The 21,588-nt window shown below is 45.1% G+C and overlaps 1 protein-coding gene across 1 annotated transcript; it reads right to left on the bottom strand.

Moving 5' to 3' along the window:
• Window positions 1-1,107: 1,107 nt before the first annotated feature.
• Window positions 1,108-5,335, bottom strand: egr1 (early growth response 1). Its single transcript, XM_070836735.1, has 2 exons — window positions 4,641-5,335; window positions 1,108-3,708 (listed from the first exon to the last, which is right to left on the bottom strand). Exons 1-2 carry the CDS (start codon window positions 4,849-4,851, stop codon window positions 2,381-2,383), a joined length of 1,539 nt encoding a protein of 512 aa, XP_070692836.1. The 5' UTR covers window positions 4,852-5,335; the 3' UTR covers window positions 1,108-2,380.
• Window positions 5,336-21,588: the final 16,253 nt, after the last annotated feature.

The raw sequence follows: 21,588 nt of genomic DNA, 5'->3' as shown, positions 1-21,588 counted from the left end.
TTTAGAAAGTCAATTTGGGATCAGGAGACCAATTATCTTAATTATTTTCCTTTTCCCTACATCACTCTCTTCTACTTGTTTTCCTGCGTTCTATTTTAGCTGTGTTTGCATTTGCGAGTATTTTGGTTTGTGCATTTCACAACACAAAATTACTCCAAAGCTCCGAGAGAAAAACTTAGGAGGGTTCTTGTCTACATGGGCTAAAAAACCAGGCTGTTTTCTTTTCATACTCAAACATGTAGCAAGAATTCCAGAGAACAGTGGCAGATGAATAATGACGGTGCGACGGGGCTGTTATTATATTCTGCTTGAAAAACCAAAAGAAACAGCGGTTAAACCTTCAGGGCCAGTCTGTTCGGCTGCTCCCGTGCAGCAATCCAGCCTAACCTATACGGATATTGCCCAATTGCGTGTTACAGCTCATTCATGACGAGGTGACAGCATCTCGCCGACCACATTTTCAGAAAAGAAGGTAATTATAATGTGATGGATTTCACCTGCACTCTGTGAAAATAGCCCTGTGCATGTCTAAGCACAGTCAGTAGGAAATATCCCTCTCGACACAAAGTCATCTCTCTAACAGCACACAGACGAGGAAAACAGACACATTTTTACCATTTTGCCTAAAGATCCAATTGCTGGAAGTCTGTGTACTCAACAGTGAGGGCCAGCGTGTATCATAAAATCTGAAATGAAATGGAAATTTAGATCAGCTTAATATCTTCAAGAGCATGTTGGATCTAGATAAGAATTCCTCATCTTCAGTGTTGATAGGCATGGGAGTCATGCGTTAGTGTTATCACTAATACAGGGTTCAATTGGAGAACAGCGATGGAAACGGGAGTGTCTATGAGATTATTTTGTGCAGATTTTTCTCAAATTAAAGGGTGATGTAAACTCGTGGTATAAATCCACTAATAATCTGCATGCAGGCATTAACATATAAAATAATGGAATATATTATGTTCATGTATGAGGGGTGCGTGTGATAAAATGAAGGGAGGTGTGTCATGTGATGAGGACGTCTCTTTGTGAAATGGTTTTGAAGCACCAATGGAAATATTTGAAAACACAAAAGTCCAACAATAAAGAATGAAAACAAATATACATATATATTCATATTTTTATTTATATTTCATTTCTGGGAGGATATCTTGTACACCAAATATCCCATTGGCAGTTAAGCGCATTCAATGTGTTTAGAAGCCAGAAACAGTCACTTGTTTTAACAAACACAAATACAAAATAAAGATAACCACAAAATAATGAACTGCATGTATATAACATACAAAAGAATCCCATGCCTACTCAGTAGGTAACTTCAACATTCCAGCTCTTGAAGATGTGGATATTTACACTTAAGTTTTACAAAAATATACTTTATAATTTCTTTCCTTTTTTGCTTACATTCTAATGAAATGAAGCGGTGCCCTCATAGCTCGTCCCTTTTCCTCCCTCTGAGTATGACTTACATTCTGTAACAAAAATATTCCCTCAACCCTTAAGGCGAGATGCAGTGCATCCTCTCTCGCGCGCAGCCGAGTCACAACACCAGCAAGGCTTCACAAAAGGCACCAAATAACGGGAGTGTTTGTCTTGTTTAGTTTTTTTTTTTTTTTTTTTTTTGTAAATGTTTTTTTTTCTTCTCTCTATTTTTCCATATAACCAAGCGATATGTCACATGTGAGAAAGAGAGAAAGAGATAGTACCAGTGGATGATATTTACAAACAGAAACTAACATCACTCTTACTCATGCTTGAATACTTAAGTGCTTTTTTTCAAACAATGTCAAAACATATCACAGCATCATCACTACATAATAGAGAAAGTATGTAGAAAATATGGCCCTGCTCACTTCAAATAATACAATGCAAATATGCAAATAATTTTTCACATCAATGGTACCAAAGAATGATAAAAACGAAACATGGCACATGTACAATATACATATATGGTAGCTTATGTATATCATTCAGTGTCTTTTGTACTGTATGTGTGCCTGCAAGGGCGAACGTGCCTCAGCACCACAACTGCTGGCAATCTGTTGTCTCTTGGTTTCTGTGTACCGAATAGACCGTCAATGCCGGTTTCTTCTCTCTATCTGTTGAGTCCCTTATGCATTTGAAGTGCTGCATTTGTTTTACAAAGACAGAAATAAAATCCCATTTCATCTCCTGTTGTCTTTGCCCAGTCCTTGACATGTGTCTTTTTCTCTCTTTCAGGTAAATCTCAAGATTCACCCTACACTGCACGGGGAGCAGACAGAAAAGTGCTTTTTGGAGGGGAAAACAAAGTCTTTTGATGCTGATTCCCTTCCCCTCAAAGAACCTTAAGAAAGGAGAGGTGCGGAGAGACTTAAGTTTTTCTCTTTGCTCTTTCTTAGCAGATCTCGATTGTCCTTGGGGAGAGAGTGGTCTGCATGTCTGACAGCGGGGTGGGGATGGGGGAGCTGTAGATGTTGGAGGCGACCGAGGAGGGGAAGGAGGAGGCGACCTGGGACTGAAAGGTGCTGGACATGGACACCGATGGGTAGGTGGTGGCGATGGAGGGAGATGGATAGGAAGTGTGGACAGGAGAGGAGTAGCAGGAGGTGACGGGAGAGGGGTAAGAGGACACTGGAGAGGGGTAGGAGGTGATGGGAGAAGGGTAGCTGGAGGCAGGTGAAGCGGCTGATACGGATGCTGCCGTAACTGCCACTACTCCTGCCTTCTCTGCTTTCTTGTCCTTCTGCCGTAGGTGGATCTTTGTGTGCCTCTTCCTCTCGTCACTACGGGCAAACTTGCGTCCGCAGATCTCACAGGCGAAGGGCTTCTCACCAGTGTGCGTGCGAATGTGTGTTGTCAGGTGGTCGCTGCGGCTGAAGTTGCGCATGCAGATGCGGCACTGGAAGGGTTTCTGGCCCGTGTGGATTCGGATGTGGCGTGTCAGCTCATCAGAGCGAGAGAAGCGGCGGTCGCAGGTCTCCACCGGGCAAGCGTAGGGCCTCTCATGGGGGGGTGTCTTGCTCGGCCGAGTGGGGTACTTGCGCATGCGGCTGGGCTTAATCAGCTGGGACTGGTAGACACTCTTTAAGTCCTGGGAACCAGTCTGGGTGGCAAAGGCCTTGATGGTGGACAGGGGTGTCAGGGAGGGCTGGTTTGACTGACTCTGGAAGGGCTTTTGGTCAGGGGGCACCAGGCTGATCTCTCCCTGCTGCTGAGGGAAAAGGTAGTCAGGAATCATGGGCACGGGGAAGCTAGTGCTGCAGGTCTTGCCATTGGGGTAGGCCGGAGGAGGGTACTGGACTGCTCCAGCCGAACTTGGAAAAGCCTGGCCCTGGTCGGGGAATATGTCAGAGTTGGGGCTGGAGTAGGTCGGGGCAGCTGAGTAGATGGGGTTGGGCTCGCTGTGGTGAATGGAGGAACTGAGGCTGGAACTCTGTGATGACGAGGAGGTAGAAGAGGAGGAAGTGGAGGAGGACGGGATAGATGAAGAGGAGGACGAGGTGGTCTGTGAGGCAGCAGAGGAGGAGCTGGAGCTGGGGGCAATGTTGCCCATCAAACCGGTGAACAGGCCCAAGATGGGCTCCGCCCAGAGGCTGTTGCTGCATGTGGTGGCGGGCTCCAGGGTGAATCGGCCTGTGTAAGAGATGGGAGGCAGCCTCTGGGTGGAGTAGGTCTGATCTGCCACTGGCTTCTCACAGTTGAAGGGGATATCAGGTAACGTATCTACAGGGAACACAGAGAAAGGGGAGACATTAATCAAACTGTCAATTCCAGAGAGAGGGAGAGGGGGAACCATGCCAGAGTGGTGGACAGTGCGTGTCACCTCTCTCCACTGTGACAGATCAGTCAGGTGTCCACACAGAGAACCCCCACCGCCCCAACCCTAAACTCTGAAACTATATCTTACTACCTTAACAAGAGCTGCTGTGCAAGCTTCTATACTCGCATTTTCCTCTGTTCACACTCTCTCGATCTTTCTTTCTTTCTTTCATTCGTTCCGTCTTCCTGTTTTGTGTGCGCATGCACACGCACACACACACAAACACGCACATTCTTGAAACCCATCACAGAGCTCAAGGCAATTGATTACCGAAACTGCAGTTCAGCTGGTTTTAGGAATGCAATTTGAATTGAGCTGTAGGAGTGTCTAGAGGCATGCGGTGACTGAGCAGTGTTTGAGTCCTCTGAGAGTCGACAGAGATTCAGAGCTATCAATAAATTGGTATTAAGTCAGATGGGTTTGTTGTTTTTTTTTTAGATTTCCCTGTTTTTTTTTTCATTTGTAGAATTATATTCTATTATAATTATATTATATTCTATGTATTTTGTCTGGTCAGCTAAAAATCTCATTTACTTGTAGCCTGCGATTCCACCTTAAGTACAGCAATCCTCACCACAAGCCATGATAAAAACAAATGAACATTGGCATGTAAGTAAAACTCTTGATATTTAAGCTGTAGTGTATATGTTCAGTTAATGACGTGTAATTTGTAATACACAGCAAAAAAATAATAATTAAAGTTATGCAGCTGTTTATTTCTCTTAGCTCTTGTCTTGGTTTAGTATAGCTCAGCAGATGTGATCTAATCTTTAGTTCAGCTTTACAATGCAACATAGAGAACCAGTGGCAAAAGAGGCAAATCTTCAGCTCTTACCTCCAGCAAGGTGGTCGTACTGTTCTCCTGGCTCACCGGAGCCAAAGCCTGCACCTTCGGGTGCGGAGGCGGTGAGGAAGGGGGTCCCTGTAGAGCTGAGCATCATCACCTCCTCCAGCTTGGGGTAGTTATCCATGGGGGAGTGAGGGAAGCTCAGGGGCTCTGAGATCTGCAGGGCTGGGAGGATCATCTCGGTCTTGGCTGCAGCCATCCTCTGCTCGTGCTGGAGCTGCAGGGCTGAAGCTGCGCTGGTGGCTGCTGACGAGTGCAGGGAGGCTGGGTGCACGCTGGCAGAGCGCTGCCTCGCAGGTGGAGGGAATCACAGCCCAGCTCGGGGAGCGCTGCACACTTCTGCTGATGCCGAGGAAGATGCTACTGTCTTGCTCCGTTGCTCTTGTTTTCCAGTTGTCCTGTTGCTTTCCTTTTTCTCTCAGAGATGAGTAAAGATCCACTTGCTTTTTCAGAAAAAATCAAAAGTGTCATTTATACTCATTCCCTAAGATTCATCAAAATTAATCAACAAATTAATCTTGACTTTTGAATCTTTGTATCAAATTACTGATCCAATCAGGTTTTGACCTTCTCGGATGGATGTTGTTTTGAATTGACTTGTTACTTTTGTTGTGATATTTCTCAGTAAGGGAGTTCTGTGTGTTTGCCTATCTATCTCTGCTCTAGCTGTTGCTCTTGTGGGCTCTCAGGGCTCTCTCTGAGCTGAGAGGTTTCCCCGCTCCTTTTATACCCTCTTGCCGTGACGTAGATGTCCATATTAGGAGTGGAGGAAGCCCATATTTAGGCACTGCAGTGGAGGACACATGACGCTGGCCTGGGGGGAAAGCAGAGAGGAGAGACTTTATATTAAGCTCTCGCAGTAAATTGCGAGGACAACGCCGCTCTTCCTCTGTCCCGAATCAATGTATCTTCATAGCAGAGCAGCTCCGAGAGACAGCAGCATAATTCTCGCGCTCTCCCCGTCGCCCCATAGATTTGATTTGGATTTCCCATCTGTGCAGCAGGCAGCGCTGCTGCCGGAAAGCCCTGCTCCGCCGTGCCTTATAAGGTCGTGACTACATAAGGACCTATTCCGGTAGTTTCCATTTCCCTGTCCTTATTTGGAACTTCCTGAGGCAGCGCTGATCGCCGCTTGGCAGTGAATGAGAGGCTGGAGTGCAAATCATGTCCCGCGCTCACAATAACTAATGTCAGCAGCAGAGTCCTGCTCCTCTGTTTTAAAGCACAGCCTCAGCTGCACTGCTGGACTTCATGTGAGGGACTTTGTGCAACAGCAGCGCTTCACAGTGACTTTGTCAATGTTATAACAGTCAAGACTGTGGCGCCTGTGCAGGTCTGTGTATGTTGTGTTATGATAGACTGACACGTTTAGTTAAACAATCCAAAATAAGATCCAACTTGTGGCTTTGAAAGTGACTTTACGCTTCATCTTATAGGCAGGGGCATCATTTTAACACCGTGTAATGAGTTTATGTTATTGATTATGAATGATTAACTGACGTGTTCAAATGATTTTGACATTTGATAGAGGCCGGAGTGAGCGTGTTTCTGAGGCTGTTAGCCTAAAAATATAAGGCTGTGCAAACTCTGCTGGCTGGTAGCAAACTTCCTCTAAATTAACTTTCCATCTCTCTCGGCTGTGTCATTGATTAATGAGAACAGATAGCCGCGGATGCTGACGAGGTGCGGAGCGATCCGTCTAATTGAGGGGTGTCCCCGGCTCAATATTCGGGGAATCTCTCTGCCACTCAGCGGCCTAATGGGCCGCATTAACAACGCTGCGCACAGCTGCCAGCACGCCTGCGGGATACCGATGTTACCCCCGGCTGCTCCAGCTTCGGCTGGCGCGCCAGCACTCCTCGGTGGATGCTGACGGGAAATCAATGTGTTTCCCTTGCTGCTGACTGGATCTATATGCGAGCAACCTCATTGGGAAACATCGTGGGCAGGACACTTTGAGGTGGCCTGAGAGAAAAGAGAGAGAAAAGAGAGATGGTGCCGATACGTTGGAGAGGGCAGCGCAGGTGAGACTCTCCTTCTTTAAATATCATTTTAGATAGATAGATAGATAGATAGATAGATAGATAGATAGATAGATAGATAGATAGAGAGATAGATAGATAGATAGATAGATAGATAGATAGATAGATCCAAATTCAGAAATACACAGTAGGTCTTTGGTCTTTGCTGGATTGCATTCTCTCCCAGGCGTTTCCCATTCAGCCTCTGGCAAATCTCTCTGTTTACCCCCATTAGACTGATAGCAAAAGTCTGTCATATATTATGGATGATCTGGAGCAGAGGCTCCTTCACAAAATCCAAATAAGCCTGAAGTACAGGGCGCAGCTGGAGAATGTGTAATGTTGTTTATTCATACAGTCAGACACTTATAAAGGATCAAATCTAATCACTTTTGAAGGTATGTGACTCTGCACAGTGATGTTATATTTTAGGAGGAAAGTGCTGCTCCCACTGCACACACCCACACCTACAACCCCAAATTACGTTTTTGTTTTTCAGCGAGGGAGATGCCACTCTTCTCCAGGCCGGTTAGTGTGAGGAGGGAAAGGCCAGAAGCTCAGGACGTGACGATGGCGAGTTGCACAGAGTGACTGTAAGTGACTGTAACGGCATGGTGAGGTGGTGATGCCAAATCTAAACTCGTGTGTGCACCCTGCGCTGCTGTCATGCATCAGTTACTAAGGTCGATAAATTCGTGGCAAAGCAAAGAAGAAAGAGCGGAGAGAGCAGATGAGAGAACTCATCATCTGATGACAATGTAATAAAATCAGGTTAGGGAAAACTGTCAGAAAAGTAATAAAGTAATAAAGATGATAAACAGTTCACAGTGGCTGTTTGGGCCTCCCTTCACTCTGATGCATGAAGGGGGTGGAAGCCAGATGCTGTAAGGGCAGGGGAAGGAGAATTAGTCTGTGTGTGTGTGTGTGGATGCACATGATGCGTGCACTGTTGCATGCTTGTGTGTGTGTGTGTGTGTGTGTGTGTGTGTGTTTGGGTCAGCCGGTTTATTCTCCTCAGTGTGTTCCCCATCGCTGCCCACACAAACCAGCCAGGAGTCCTCGCCTGATCAAACTCCAACGCTCTGCCAGGCTGGCGAGAAAGAAAGGCTCTCCCATTACCTACGCAGCCACCACGCCCCTGTTCACACACACAAACAAACACACACACACACACACACACGTACACGTACACACAAACACGCCCTGCATGAGCGCTAGTTGATATATAATCATGCCCCAATCTGCCACGGAAAAAAAAAGACGAGGAAGTAGATATGGGAAGCCAAAAAAAGAGAGAGTAGGTGGAAACGAGGAGAGGAGTTGGAACATAAAAATAAAGGGAGAGGGGCGAGAGAGAGAGAGAGAGAGAGAGAAGAAATAGAGATGTACGCTGTAGATATCTAGGAGATGGAGGCAGGTTGAGAAAAAGCGATGGAGAAGGTGGGAAGGAAGGGTGAGGGCGATAGAAAAATAGAAAACAGAGAGACCGAGAGAGAATCCTCACACCCACATACTGTACGTGGGAGCAAATACCAAGCTTTGTGCTGGCATTTGTCAGCAGCCAGTGCCAGGCAGTCAGTCAGGGAGACAGGACAGACAGACAGGAAGGCTCCTGCTCCTCCGTCACACCTCCTCACCTACCAGGCCGCCCACACCAATCACTGGTGCAATCCCTCTCCATTAGCATACAGGTGTGTTCAGCCTTATGCGCTCCCATGATGGGCAGACCAAGATTAGAGGGTGGATGATGACAGTTACCAAAGCCTGCATGTTACATAATGTGGCAGAGGGGATGGGGAGGAGGGAATAATGTAATGAGAGGGAGCGAAAGAGAGAGGACCTGGTTATTTTGGAGCACAGAATGCAGCTATCACAGTTTTATTTTCCCAAGTGGGATAGGGTGAGAGTGGTGGACTTTAAGATGATAAAAAAAAAAAGGAAATGTGGCACTGATGCGTCGTGGCTTGTATCTCACACAGGGAGAGTTGATAATTAAATGGGAGAGGAGAAGAGGCTTGATTGTCTCGGGCAGAGTGACAGGCTGAAGATTAGCCCATAGTCATAGAGTGATGGGGAGAGGAGCAGAGAACATGATAGCAGGGTATTTGATAAATGTCATTTTTCTCTCAGCTTTTTAAGTGACGCCAGCAGGAGTGTGCGGCCTGACCTTTACACGCAGAGTGAGATGCGCCTGGGAAAAGACAAACTGGCACGAGAGGGATAAAATCTGTCGGAAACGTTGAGGAAACTGGCAGTGTAAAGGGGTCACGGAAAATCTCCGGACTAATTGACATGCATGAAAAGCCAAATGGATCTAATGGGATTCTGGAAACTGCCGTGGATAAAGACATCCAGCGCTGTCTGTTTAAATACTTGACACCTCAACTCAGCGCTCCATTCATCATAAACCTTGGCTCACTTATTGAAATCTAACACAGCCCATTACAATACAATGCAGAAGATTACAGCACACCACCTGTTGTTGCGCCGAGGCAGCCAGACATTTTTTTGCTCTGTTCAGAGGAGTCCAGGAATGCCGCTGTGGAATGCTGGCCTTGTGTTAGCGGCATATGATTGTGCCATGGGTAGGATCACAAGTCTTCCTTTACTGTGGGGGCTGACCTACTAAAGCTTTAGGCACCAGTGACGAAAAACAATCTGCTCACACTTCAGTCACTGCAGGCGTCCCTCTGTGTCGTACTACCCCCCCAGGGCGTGGAGCAGGATTGGTGTGAGCGTATCACACAGGAACAGGGCCCCGGCATCGAATAGCCGCTGTATCTGCTTATCTGCCCTGTTGTTGCCTCCTAAAGGTGGTGGGTGACAGAGAGACAATTACCGAACCCGTCCCAGAGGATGGGTGACTCACTGAGCCCCCAGTGTGTTTGTTTGATGCTTGTGACAAAAGATCTAACCCCTGACCTTTCAGCTCCTGATGAGTCACTGGTAGCGCTCTGAAAAATGGGGCTTCCCCACGCCATGCAGCAGCCACAGTACAGCCACGGGTAACATTTAAAGGTTGTCACAAAACACTTTCCTGTGTTTGTCTGAGCGGTGTATACCATAAGCTGTGGGTGGCAAGACCCCTGCATGTTGATGTATAATAGGTCAGCTCTTTGTATGGCATCTTCAGTGTCGTAGTCCTTTTTTGATTTATTGTTTGGGGCTTGAAGAGGTGCAGTAGTGCATTAGCTTAGCAGATCAAGTGAAAGATCAATGGCCACTGCTCAAAATAAAATATTCTATTTAAAAATGATATTGAATTTTACCTGCCCGGATAAGTAAAGGCACCCGTTGTGCTGTTATTGATTGTGAGATGGGAGTTGGCTCATCCCAAAGTCTTTGTACAAACTATAGCTGAGATAAAGCCTGGAGATACAGTGGCCCGTCTACTGCAAACATACCGCTGTGCTTTCCCTTTTCTCTCTTCCTGACAATCACAGGTGGAAAGTAAGTAACTACATGTACTCAAGTACTGCACATAACCTCAGGCACTCATATTTGACCTGAATATTTCCATTTTAGGCCACTTTTTACTTCTGATCCACTACATTTCAGAGGTAACTTGAGGGGCAATCCGAGAGCACAGACCTCCGCCAAGGCCGATAGTCCAGATTCACTATTATTGCTTGATCGTGAGTCAGATCCGGATCTGCTCTAAAATTTAATGGGTTCGTCCTTGGCCCATGCTGCGCCCCTTCAACCAACTTTCAGGAAAAATCAGGCCAGTAGTTTTTTCTCAATGCTGTTGACAGACAAACAGACAAACAGTACCTTAGGGTACTACTTTTTACACTGTATTTAACCCACAGCAATAGTTACTAGTTGAAGATTTTACAGAAAAACCTGTGATTATGATTTGTGTAGCAGAACTTTGTTTTTTCCATTATCCCATTAATCATCTCACAACCCCTCGGATTTCTCTCTGTCGACATGTTGGTGGGACCCAACTCCTACTTTATGTACTTTATGTACCTGACAGTACATAAATTTGTTAAAAATTTGTGCCACCTCAATATATAATATGTCACTTAAAGAGGCCACTTTTCTGCATGAAGAGCACTTTTCCTACCATCTAACCAGCTCAGCAGCTGTCAGTCACTTAGTGGAGCAGAAAAAATCTGGCACACACCAGATTCATTTGAAGTTTATGTCAAAGTTGCCTGGCTCATTGCACCAGGACAAAGCTTTTTACTGGCTGATTAGCTACTAGACCCAACTACTCTTCACAGTGCTGACGTCTTCATGAGGACAGACAGGAAGGAGCGAGGGAGGCAGAAAGATGTGGCCTCAGCGTCCAGACTGAGCAGCAACTGGTTTGTTGTCTTTAGCGAACACATTTGGGTGTGACTCATGTGCATACGTACTCGGGGCAGACAGAAAACATCCAGACTCACAGACCTGTTTTTATTCTACTACAGTTTTCAGATTTTTCTCAGTATTTTAAACTTTGCTTAAGTCCACAGTGAAATGGAGCTCAGCCAGTCCACATCTGTTTATGTGGAGGAGCAGCTCTACGCAGCGTGGATTTATTATTGCATCAGACAATCACGCCATTACCCTTGCTCACTCCTTGGACCTTGACGTTTATTGAGAGAATGGTAAGAAAAAGGGGGAAAGTTTGGTTTGTATCTTTTCCTCTTTGAACCAAAAGGACCCAGAAGTATAAACACAAAGCCTGAGCTACTGAAAATTTGGTAAACTAAACCTGAAATCACCCTGTCTCTCTCTCAACGGATGACCTGTCTAAACTTGGTGTTATATAAACAGGCAAGGCATACGCACATACACACACACACACACACACACAAACCTTTAAGTTGTTCTCCAGAGTTTATTTGAGTTTTGAGTCACATTAGAAGTTGCCAAGACAAATATTCTCCCCGAGTCCAGTGGCCAAAGCTGTTCCCAATAACTTGCTGTGAAGTGAAAATGACGGTCAGAGAGAGGCACATCTGCTCAGGTGAGACTTATTTGTTTTGTTGTGTCGAAGCTGAAGTGAAGTGAACGAGCAGAGAGGGTGAGGGGCGGAGAGATAAAGGCGCAAGGAGCGATACAGAGGCAGAGGGAGTGATGGAAAAGTAGTGCCAGAAAACGACTGTGAAAGAGAGTGAAAGAGAAAGTGACTGTCGCGGGGTTGTTGACAGGTGGGCCTCGGGGCAGGTACGACAGGTTGATTCAGGTAAGCCCCTCTCCCGCCTCTCCCCCACCCTCCAACCCTCGCCTCTACCCCAGCTGGAGACTGCCGATGTGGGATAGCCTGCAGGGCTGAGGAGACAGGTCTCCATCAGAAAGCCCCGCAACCCTTTACAATCATACGATAATCATTTAACTCCAAGTGCCACACGTCAACAGACATGACGGCTGATGCAGCAGACAGACAAGACGACAAACAACACTAACTGCAACACCCGTTAAAAAAATAAGGAACAGAAGGAGGGAGGAATGAATAAATGAATAACTGTCAGAAGCATTTGGCTTATGGGACAATGGTTTTTCTCAGGAGTTGATGCTCGGGGGCCAAATGTCACTTTGGGTCACTTAGACCGAAGATTCACCAGCAGATTTTGTAAACTTCAGCTCTGCAGATGGCAGACAATAAAGCATCCTAAGTGATGAGTAATTATAGATGATGTGATTTACTCTAATGCTTTAATTTTAGATGAGTTGTTTCAAATGACGAGGGTCAGAGTTGTCTCTGTTTCTCACTCTTCATGCGAAGGAAACAACTGGGTGGCAGGTTAATGGTGCAACTGGATTAAGGAGACTAGATTCATACATAATGCAGGCATTTACCTTAATGGGAGAAACGTGACTGGTGAGCTGTGTTTACATTAAAGGAGGGTGAGAGTTCAGCTGAGCTGAGGGAATATTTTTCTGCCTACGCTGGCGGCAGACAGTATAATGAATTTCTATAAAGCACACTGCAAATAAAAATAAAGACACACAAAGGAGATTGCATGTTGATGGTTGTCAGGTGATGCTGACAAGGAGAAATGGGTGAGGATGGTGTTGAGACTTGCAGTAGTTTAAAGTTTATAAAAGACATCCAGTAGCCTCAGTCCACCCCCCCCCCCACCCACCCCTTTCAGCTGTTAGAGTAAAACTTATTGAATGAAGAATAATCTCAATTAAATCCAGGATTTTAAAGTATTTATGAGGGTGAGTCATTAAACAGTAAGTAAAAAGCTTTCATATCACCATTATCACCCACCCTTCAACGAGACTACACACACAGGTTACTACAAGGACACAAAGCAACGTGTTCCACTGTTTGTGTTTGCCTCGCTCTCCAAACACACTATGCATGTGGCGTATTGAACACAAACACCCACTTACATACACACACATGATCACGTCCAAGGGCCGACGCAGCTACATGTATCCACAAGTGTGCTGACGGCACACACCCAGCATATAGCCTGACATTCTCTTGGCCACAATACACCACACAATTAAAATAAATCTCCAACGAGGGCCACACGGTGCTGCTTTTTCTAACAGCCAAACAGGGGAACAACTCCATAGCAACACAGGAGAAATGTTTACATGTGAGAATATTTGGATATGCACTGTTGGAAACATAAATAGGCTTAGTGTCATAATTTAGTTAGGAACACCATTTCTCTCTGCATTGAAGAGTCAAAGAAAGAAAATAACGTGAGTTGGAAAGTCATGAACTTCCATTTTTCTCGCAGTGGGATTGTGACAGTGTGTGTTCTCATTACGAGCACACAGACAGCCCTCCATGGGTCTCACTCTCTGAGTATCTCTCTTTCTCTCTCTCTCTCTCCCCCCATCTATCTCTGCATTCCCAGACAGCTTTAGCAGTTCAAACCCTCGCACTGCGGCATTGTCACACACCACACTGGTTGCCATGGAGAAATAGTCCTCCTGGTCTCCAAGGTACCCGAGTCTATTGTCTTTGGCTTCTTTATTTAGATGAAAACATGATTTGTTGGAAGGGATCTACTTGTTTTTTTGCTCCTTCTCTTTGCTGTCTTTTCTTTCTTCTTCTTCCTCTTCAAGAGCATCAATGCGACATCGCATGATGTGTATTGTTTCATTCTTCTCCTTTCCAGGAGTTTGACTATGTGCATGTGTGCGTCAAGCTCGCCTGATGTTTTGTAGCAATTAATTTCAGTGTGTCTGCATGTCAGCACCCCAGGAGGGGGGCTGTATAAAAGTTTTCCCCATTGCCACAGCTCTCGCCAGGGCTTATAATTGCCTTCTATTACCAGGGCTGGGTGTCACAGCCTGTCTGTCACCAGGAGACTCTCAACTAGCGACAGATGATGAGGAAAAGGAGTTGGAGTTTTCTTACTGCTGCTCTTTTTGGCAGAAGATTTATTTATATATATATACATATATATTTATATATATATATATATATATATATATATATATATACACACACATGCATAGTATTGTATTGTCCTCCAGCTATGTGGCCTTTCTTGTTCTGTGGTTTGTGCACCTGTATTTTTGAAGAATGATGACTTGATTTGATTTGTACACACATGTATAAGAGCGGTGCACTCACCAGCCACATACCAAACAACAAAGAAAAAATATTCAGTGACTCTAATGTGGCTTTAAAAATCAGCTGTGAGGGCTTACAAACACTTACAATCAGCAAGCTGTAACCTTTGACCCCCTTTATTTGCATGTTTCCTGCTCCACGCACAGCTGTCAGCAAGCTGCTACTCCTGCAGTCACTGGCAGCGTGGACTGTAAACCAAACAGGAAGTGACATCACATCCGTTGCTCCGTGATATCAGCGGGCCGAGTCGGAGGAAACGATAGAGTGAAAGGAAGAAAAAAGACAGAGAGAGAGAGGAGCGCGGCCGATGGGTGGAAAGAGGAAGCTGTCTGTGTTTCATTCTCAGTCAGTGGCTGTGGCTCAGACATCCCAGACTCTGTGGTCGTGTTTAAGGCCAGCCAGACAAATAAACTGATCCAATTTAAGGCACTTATCTACTTAATCAGAGGGGCTACAAATACACAGTCTTCATCTGCTGCTTTACCCTCAGATGACTGTCTTGAATCACCACTTATGAAGTTTTTTTTATATTAGGAACTGTGATCATACACACAAATGTTTATGGGCTTGACTATGCTGACTTCATGCTGACATGCTAAACATTTGTCCACTTTCTTCTTGATGTAAATTTCCCCGTCGTGGGACTAAGAAAGGAATATCTCAGTTTATCTTATATTTGCCTCTTGTTCTTTGCATTGTGTGTAACTTTTAAATAGTTACCAATTCATTCAGATTCCCTCACGTTAACCTCAGTAATTCTAGGAATTTGGATAGTAACAAGGAAGATTTACTTTTTTTAAATGATGAGAAATAAATCAGAGGGTCCTTTAATGGTACTGTATGAAAACCTTCAAAGATCCGGTGTGTGAGTGTGTGACAGATAAACAGGCATTTCTGTTTTTTGTGCATGCAAGGTGATGCAAAAGTGGAAGGAGAGGTTTTGGAAAGTGTGACGCTGTGCTTCGTCAGCGCTGGGTGCAAGGCAGGGTGAGTTACAGTTGTATGCTTTTGTGGCAGAAGCGTGCTGCAGCTTGTTCCTCTGGCACGGAGGCTAAACACTGAATGGAGTGGGTGCAGGTAAACATGCTAAAACAGGCCCTCTTGGTAATTGTGCTGCCTTGTTGACATCTTTCATACTCTTACACCTACTTTTCCTCAGTATCTATTGTCATCCTGTCTCTGGGATCAGACAGTTAAGGGAGTCGTGCTTCTACTCAGCAAATTAGAGTGAAAAATCAGCAAAAACTAGAGCCAAATTTGCACCATAAGTGTGCATCTGAGTCGAACCTTTGAAGAATCTCAAACAAGACATAGGTAACTTCCCTCTCAGTACCTGAATCATCTAAGTAACTGTAAGGCACTTTGAAAGGATGTTTGAAGGAGTCTGCCCACCTTAACAATCCTCCCAGAGATTCATACTGAGCTGAAGTGTCTCATCACTCATTACCCAACATTTGTTGCTATGATGATGACGATTGTGTTGATGATGGTATTCTGACTGGGCTTGGCCAGAGCCACAAATAGCCACAAATAGTTTTGAAAGCCATCTTAATTTCTCATTTTCATAATGGGGAACTAGAGAAAATGAGTCAGAGCAGATGTGTTGAGATGCTGAGACAGCAGAGACTGACTCTAGATCAGTTCTACGTAATGCTCTAATGGGGACACTGAGCCCACAGAGGTTAATGGAAAGACAGTCTAACAGCAGCGTTCAGAGGAAGAGTGGTGTTGAAAACAGAAAAACGTCAAAAGGAGATGACCTGCAGTGAACAGGACAAATAAACCAGCAGTTGTTCTGTAGGGGCTGTTAGGAATAGTCAAGCATGTCCACACAAACCCATATCACTCCTCAGTGGGAAGAAAGGGAAGCGGGTGGGTGAGAAGGGAGAAGGGGGGGAGGACTGTGGGAGAGAGGCAGGAGGGAAGGGAGAGGAGGTCTGGAGGGAGTCCAGGGGAACTCCAGACTGCTGTTACCCAACATGCTCTCTCTCAACGTGGGCTGAGAGACCAACTGCTGCTGCTGCTGCTGCTGCTGGGGAGACACAGGACCCGGAGAGCAGGGAGGGGGGAAACACACACATTCACACATTCATGTACACTCTCACCCCCTGACACACACACACACACACACACACACACACACACACACTGCCACGGCTGTGTCGCCATAGTAACACACTGACCCTGGCCTTAAAGTTGCGCTCCCGAGCCTGATCTCCTGCCAAGCTCTGAGTAGTGGGGTGGACTAAATCTGCCTATTTATAGCAGGCCCTTTGGCTCATTTTCTACTAGTGACAATAAGAACTAATCTGCTTTCTCCAAAGCCCCACCACACCTACCAAACATCAACCTATCTATAGACCCACATCACAAAAAGAACAGGGATGGTATGAGTTAGGGATGGAGAGACAGAGCTGGGAATAAATGAGGGAATGAGTAGGAGGGAGGAAGTAATGGTGAAAAAAGAAAGACATTCAAACAGAAACTAGCTTTGCTGCCTCTGATTAAGTGTTTATCTTTTCTTTAACCCCTTAAAGCTCAGTGTCATGCCGCTGGGCCCGTCACTGACGTTAGAGACACTTGATGAGACTTCCTGATTAAATAAAGCATAACTTAACTTTTACAAGCAAAATTCAAACCCACAGAACTTAATTCAAATTCCAGTGGAGTTTCCAAAGACTGCAAAGATATAGATGAAGCCAAACTATAGGAAAGAGATGGTCATCAAATAGCTTCACTGTTACAGAATATAAAATGTATATGCACTATAACAGTGTGGAATAAGATGATTTTCCTTCATAAAGTGACTAAAGGCAAAACCAATTTGGAAAAGGTTACGTGAAGGCGTTAAAACAATCAGATTCTCAGATTTGTACCAATCAGCGTATGTTTAGCGACTGTATGTGTGTGTGTGTGTGTGTGTGTGTGTGTGTGTGTGTGTCTGAAGTCACACCCACATGGACACAGACCAGACTTTGGCCAACGTGACTCGACAGTGCCCATGGTAATTGTCCCGCTTTTGGCTTCTGCTCCCAGCCAGACTGAGTTAGTGGAGCCAGCCAGAGTGAGCGGTGCGTAACTTTAGCCAGAGTAAAACCCACCCCGGCTCTGGCTGCAGTCCAAGTCCACTGGCCTCTTTTTCAGCCCCCGTCATCCCGACTGCACTGACACTGAGCATACGCTGGCAGCGCACAGAGGTGGGTTCAGTCGAGGCCTCACAATACCCTCGACACAAAGGGAGAGTGGAGAGAGGAGCTGCTCCAGATAAAGGGGCTGATATTGATACTGCCGGTCCTTTACAGATGTATTCCTGGACATGATCTGAAGGGGTTCAACACTGCTACACAGCTTCAGTCATGTCTCCTTTCGGTGCGATTGATCTGATTCAGTGCTTGTGGAATGCTTTTTCTGTCACTCACATACTTCTTTTTCCACTCATTCACTTGCATTTTTGCATTTTCCATTCATTTCGCTCTTGTTTACTGAACTGTTTTTCCCCCCTTCCTTTTTTCTGTTCATATTCTATTCTTACACCAACATGTGACACCAGATCAAACAGGTTCTGAGGTGGAAGACATTTCAGTTCCTCAAATTTGTCCAGCCTGAACTTAATAATGATCCACGTGTATATATAAGTATTTCCTGTGGTACAAACAGACGTCAGCAGTTGTGTTTTCATTTGCACTTTTAGCTGAAGTAAAGGACTAATCCAATAAACTGATCAATGACGACCACATCTGCGTCAAAACAAGGCACTGGCTCTCAGTCAGGTTCCTGATCAACTCACATGTCGCCGCCAATCAGACTGTTTTCTGACCGGGCTTCATCGTGTGATCATCGTGGGCAGTTAAGCTTTAGCGGCTAACTGTCCTGACTTGAGCAGCTCCTCTTCGACTTCAAGGCTCGCTAATTGGCTTGGACTGTTTCCTTTGTGGCAGACTGCGTCACACAGTAAACTTAACCTCAGCCCAGACATAAGTATATTAACATGGTTAAGTAAAAATAGCTTAGAGTAGTTAAATTAAACCTCCATGTATGTGAAAGTGTGTATTTTGGGCACCTGTGATCTTGTTATTGGTGTTAAATTTAGCTTTGTGGTCCTCAGTGAGGAGTGGAAACAGTGACAGGGACCTGTTTTGCCACAACACACTTCCTGTGCACTGAGTAGTGAGAAAGCCACAACCCAAGTGACGCAACGTTCGGAAAAAAGAGAAAGAGAGCAACAGAGAGGCGTGGAAAATCAGCAATGAGGAAGCTGTGGCTTCATTTGAAAAGGAAAATTGTTGACTGAACTGTAAGTGGATACTGTAAGTGAACTGTAAAGTTTCCTGTGTGTGGACTTTCCCCTACAAGATAACATGATAGGCAGAGGTGATAAGGTGAGCAACAGACTGAGTTTACCGCTGCTACTTTGACTGGCTGTAGTATCATTTCTATGCTTTGTTTCAAAAAATGTTGTACACCTAAATCGATCTCAACAAACATATACACACACGCATAAGTACACACACACTCTTTCATATTCTCAAGCTCTCATGCCTTTGTAGTTGCTCTTACTTCCCGTGGGCTATTGTTTGCTGTGACCTCCGCTAAGCACACGGTGCACAGCAGAACACGCAGTCTTTCAGGACCACACACAAAAACAGGACTTTATCCTTTGTACTTGCTACACAAATGTGCTGCAGCGTTTCCTGATAAAGCACAGAGGAGCATCGAATTAGAGACAGATTTCTAAAAGTAATCTGTTATATAAACTGCTTTTTTTATATGAATGAGCAAATCACGACTATTGTTATGTGATTACGATATTTATAACATGAGCTGCTAGTCAGAGAAAGTGCGAAATGAGTGCATGTTAGAGATATTTTTGGTTCATTTGTGTCAGTTACCCCAAAAAGCATAAACGAAGATGCACTCATTTTTCTCTATTTGTGTGGGAGTTGGAACAGTCTAGCGTAACAGCGCCAGAGTGTGTGTGTGTGTGTGTGTGTGTGTGTGTGTGTACATATCTATGAGTCTGACATAGAGTGTTGGAAAGAGACACATTTATACTGTGAATATTCTCTCTCTGAAACAACACCGAAAGTCATGAATCATCTCTGCTGCACAGACATAACCACAGGAAGTACCCATGGAACACACACACACACACACACACACACACATACATACACAGCCGGTACACAAAGGCATAACCAAATACACTCAGGATGATCTACTGGAACATACAACGGGCTACAAATAACACATAAACACAACCCATAAACTGTGAATATCTCAGGAGTACAAATTCATCAAGTTTCCTCTCAGGGATTTCTTCCAATCGATGGTAAGACTCAACAACGTAGAGAAAGATTTTTCTTTGAAACAGGCACCAAATCTTGTGGATCAATAAACTTTGGTCAAGACCCTCATCGCAGCCATTTGCTGCAGAGGACAACGTTACCATAATGATCCCAACACACTGGGACATACATTAAGTAGAAGTCACGAAGAAGCATGTGTGTGTGTGTGTGTGTGTGTGTGTGTGTGTGTGTGTGTGTGTGTGTGTGTGTGTGTGTGTGTGTGTGTGTGTGTGTGTGTGTGGCTTATGTGAGACACAGAGAGAGAGAGCCAGCGCTCAGCCATGACCCCTTGAGTCCTCCTCCTTTGTAAACCTAGTTGGTTTGCTGCGACAGAGCAGAATAGTTGCTCATTATTCCTGTTGTATGAGCATGGTCCTGAGGGGGACAGCCATAGTCAAAGAGTCCACTCGCTGACCAGAAGGAATAAACGCACGCACACACACACACACACACACACAAAGCGAACAAGAGATAAGGAGAAGGATGTCAAGGTTAGAAGGAAGCCAGGCATACGCAGTGAAACACACAAAGAGGAGTACAAAGTGCTTCGTTTGTCCATGACCTCCTCTGACATCTTGTTATGAGCAGTGGAGGAATTAATCAATCAGAAGGTGCTTTCTGTACATTTTTGTGTACACTATGTGTAAACTATATTTATATCCACTGAGACCTTTTAGATTACAGCCCACAACGTACAGTGTCATTTTTCCAAATTTGCAGCATAACTCTTTGCACTGATGGTGCACCAGTAATTCATGAAGGTACAAGGGAACAAGATGGGAAGTTAGGGAATAAGAGGGTAACAATCTGGGCACTGGAGGTGTAAACTAGGAAGGATGGGCCATAATCCTTTTTGTGCGCACAGTTTGTATATAAGAGCAAGCTAGGAATCAGGTGGGGAGAAAAAAACATCCCCAGCTTCGTACTTGCTGCCAGTTGATGCCGTTACTCTGATCCCTCAGATGTGGCCAAAGGCTTGGCACGCTTGGTTGTCCAGGTGATGGCTACCGTGGAGACAGAGGGCCTGACCGGTCTTGGCCCACTCTGTTACACCAACTGTGCCAACTTACCGTCAACTGGACACTAAACGGTGGCGACACGTCCGCTGCCTTCCTCTGCTGTAGACCGTGGGCACATGTGTGTGAGAAAAGATAAACTAAAAGGGTGCACAGCCATTTGAAATCAGGAGATCCGAAATCAGATTTGCCACCCTCAAATCTAACTACATCAGCTAGAGGACTGTTGAAATATCTGACCCGGCATCAGTGGTGGAGGGGAGTGATTTTGTTGCTGGTGGGCTGTAAGCAACACAGAGAAGAGATTTGCAGAGACAGCCCATAACAGCTCCCTTGGAACCAATGACTCAGATATGCAGATGTGTTTACTTCCCTTCTGTTTCCCACCTCAACCAGCACACAAAAGGCAGGGGGAATGAAAGTGCTTGATAATGTCTTTAAGTGTTTCATTTATATATTTATATGCCGTTATAAAGAACTCATTTTTACTAAAACTTAGACAGGCACTTCAAATGGGCTCTTTGCCTCTTCTCTCTATTCCCTCCCTCCCATCTGAGGGTATTCATCTTTTGTCTAATGCGTAGCGCTGCTCTCTGTTAGTTTCCTTCTGACACCATGCCAGCAGAGTCATCTGCAAAGGGACTCATGTAGGGATTAAAAACCATCAACAGCTCCCCTTTAACAGAGAGGCAGAAAAAATGTAGAAAAATAAAATACAAAAAAAAAAAAACTCCAGACAGTTTTGAGAAAACTTGTAGAAAGAGAATGCAGATTGTCACCTGACCCTGAGGCAAGGCAGCCCTAAATATAATAAAGAGAAGACAACAGAAGAAGACGAGGCGACACGACACGGGTAATGTGTTTTCTCTGCTGGTGTCGTCTGGCAGATCTGGGATGATTGAGTGCTGATGCCTGCCTGGGCCGCTTCAGAGAAGATCGTCTACCCCCCCTCAGCTCGTACACACACACACAGCCTTTCTCATGACATGCACTAACACGTGTGTACACACA

Source organism: Pempheris klunzingeri, chromosome 9 (genome assembly GCF_042242105.1).
Source record: "Pempheris klunzingeri isolate RE-2024b chromosome 9, fPemKlu1.hap1, whole genome shotgun sequence".
Classification (NCBI taxonomy): Eukaryota; Metazoa; Chordata; class Actinopteri; order Acropomatiformes; family Pempheridae; genus Pempheris; species Pempheris klunzingeri.
This window is presented reverse-complemented; position numbering and strand designations above follow the sequence as displayed.

Coding starts and splice junctions, on each gene's coding strand:
- egr1 (XM_070836735.1), bottom strand. CDS start 4,851: ATGGCTGCAGCCAAGACCGAGATGATCCTCCCAGCCCTGCAGATCTCA. Junction 3,709..4,640: donor GTACGACCACCTTGCTGGAG/GTAAGAGCTGAA, acceptor TGTTCCCTGTAG/ATACGTTACCTGATATCCCC.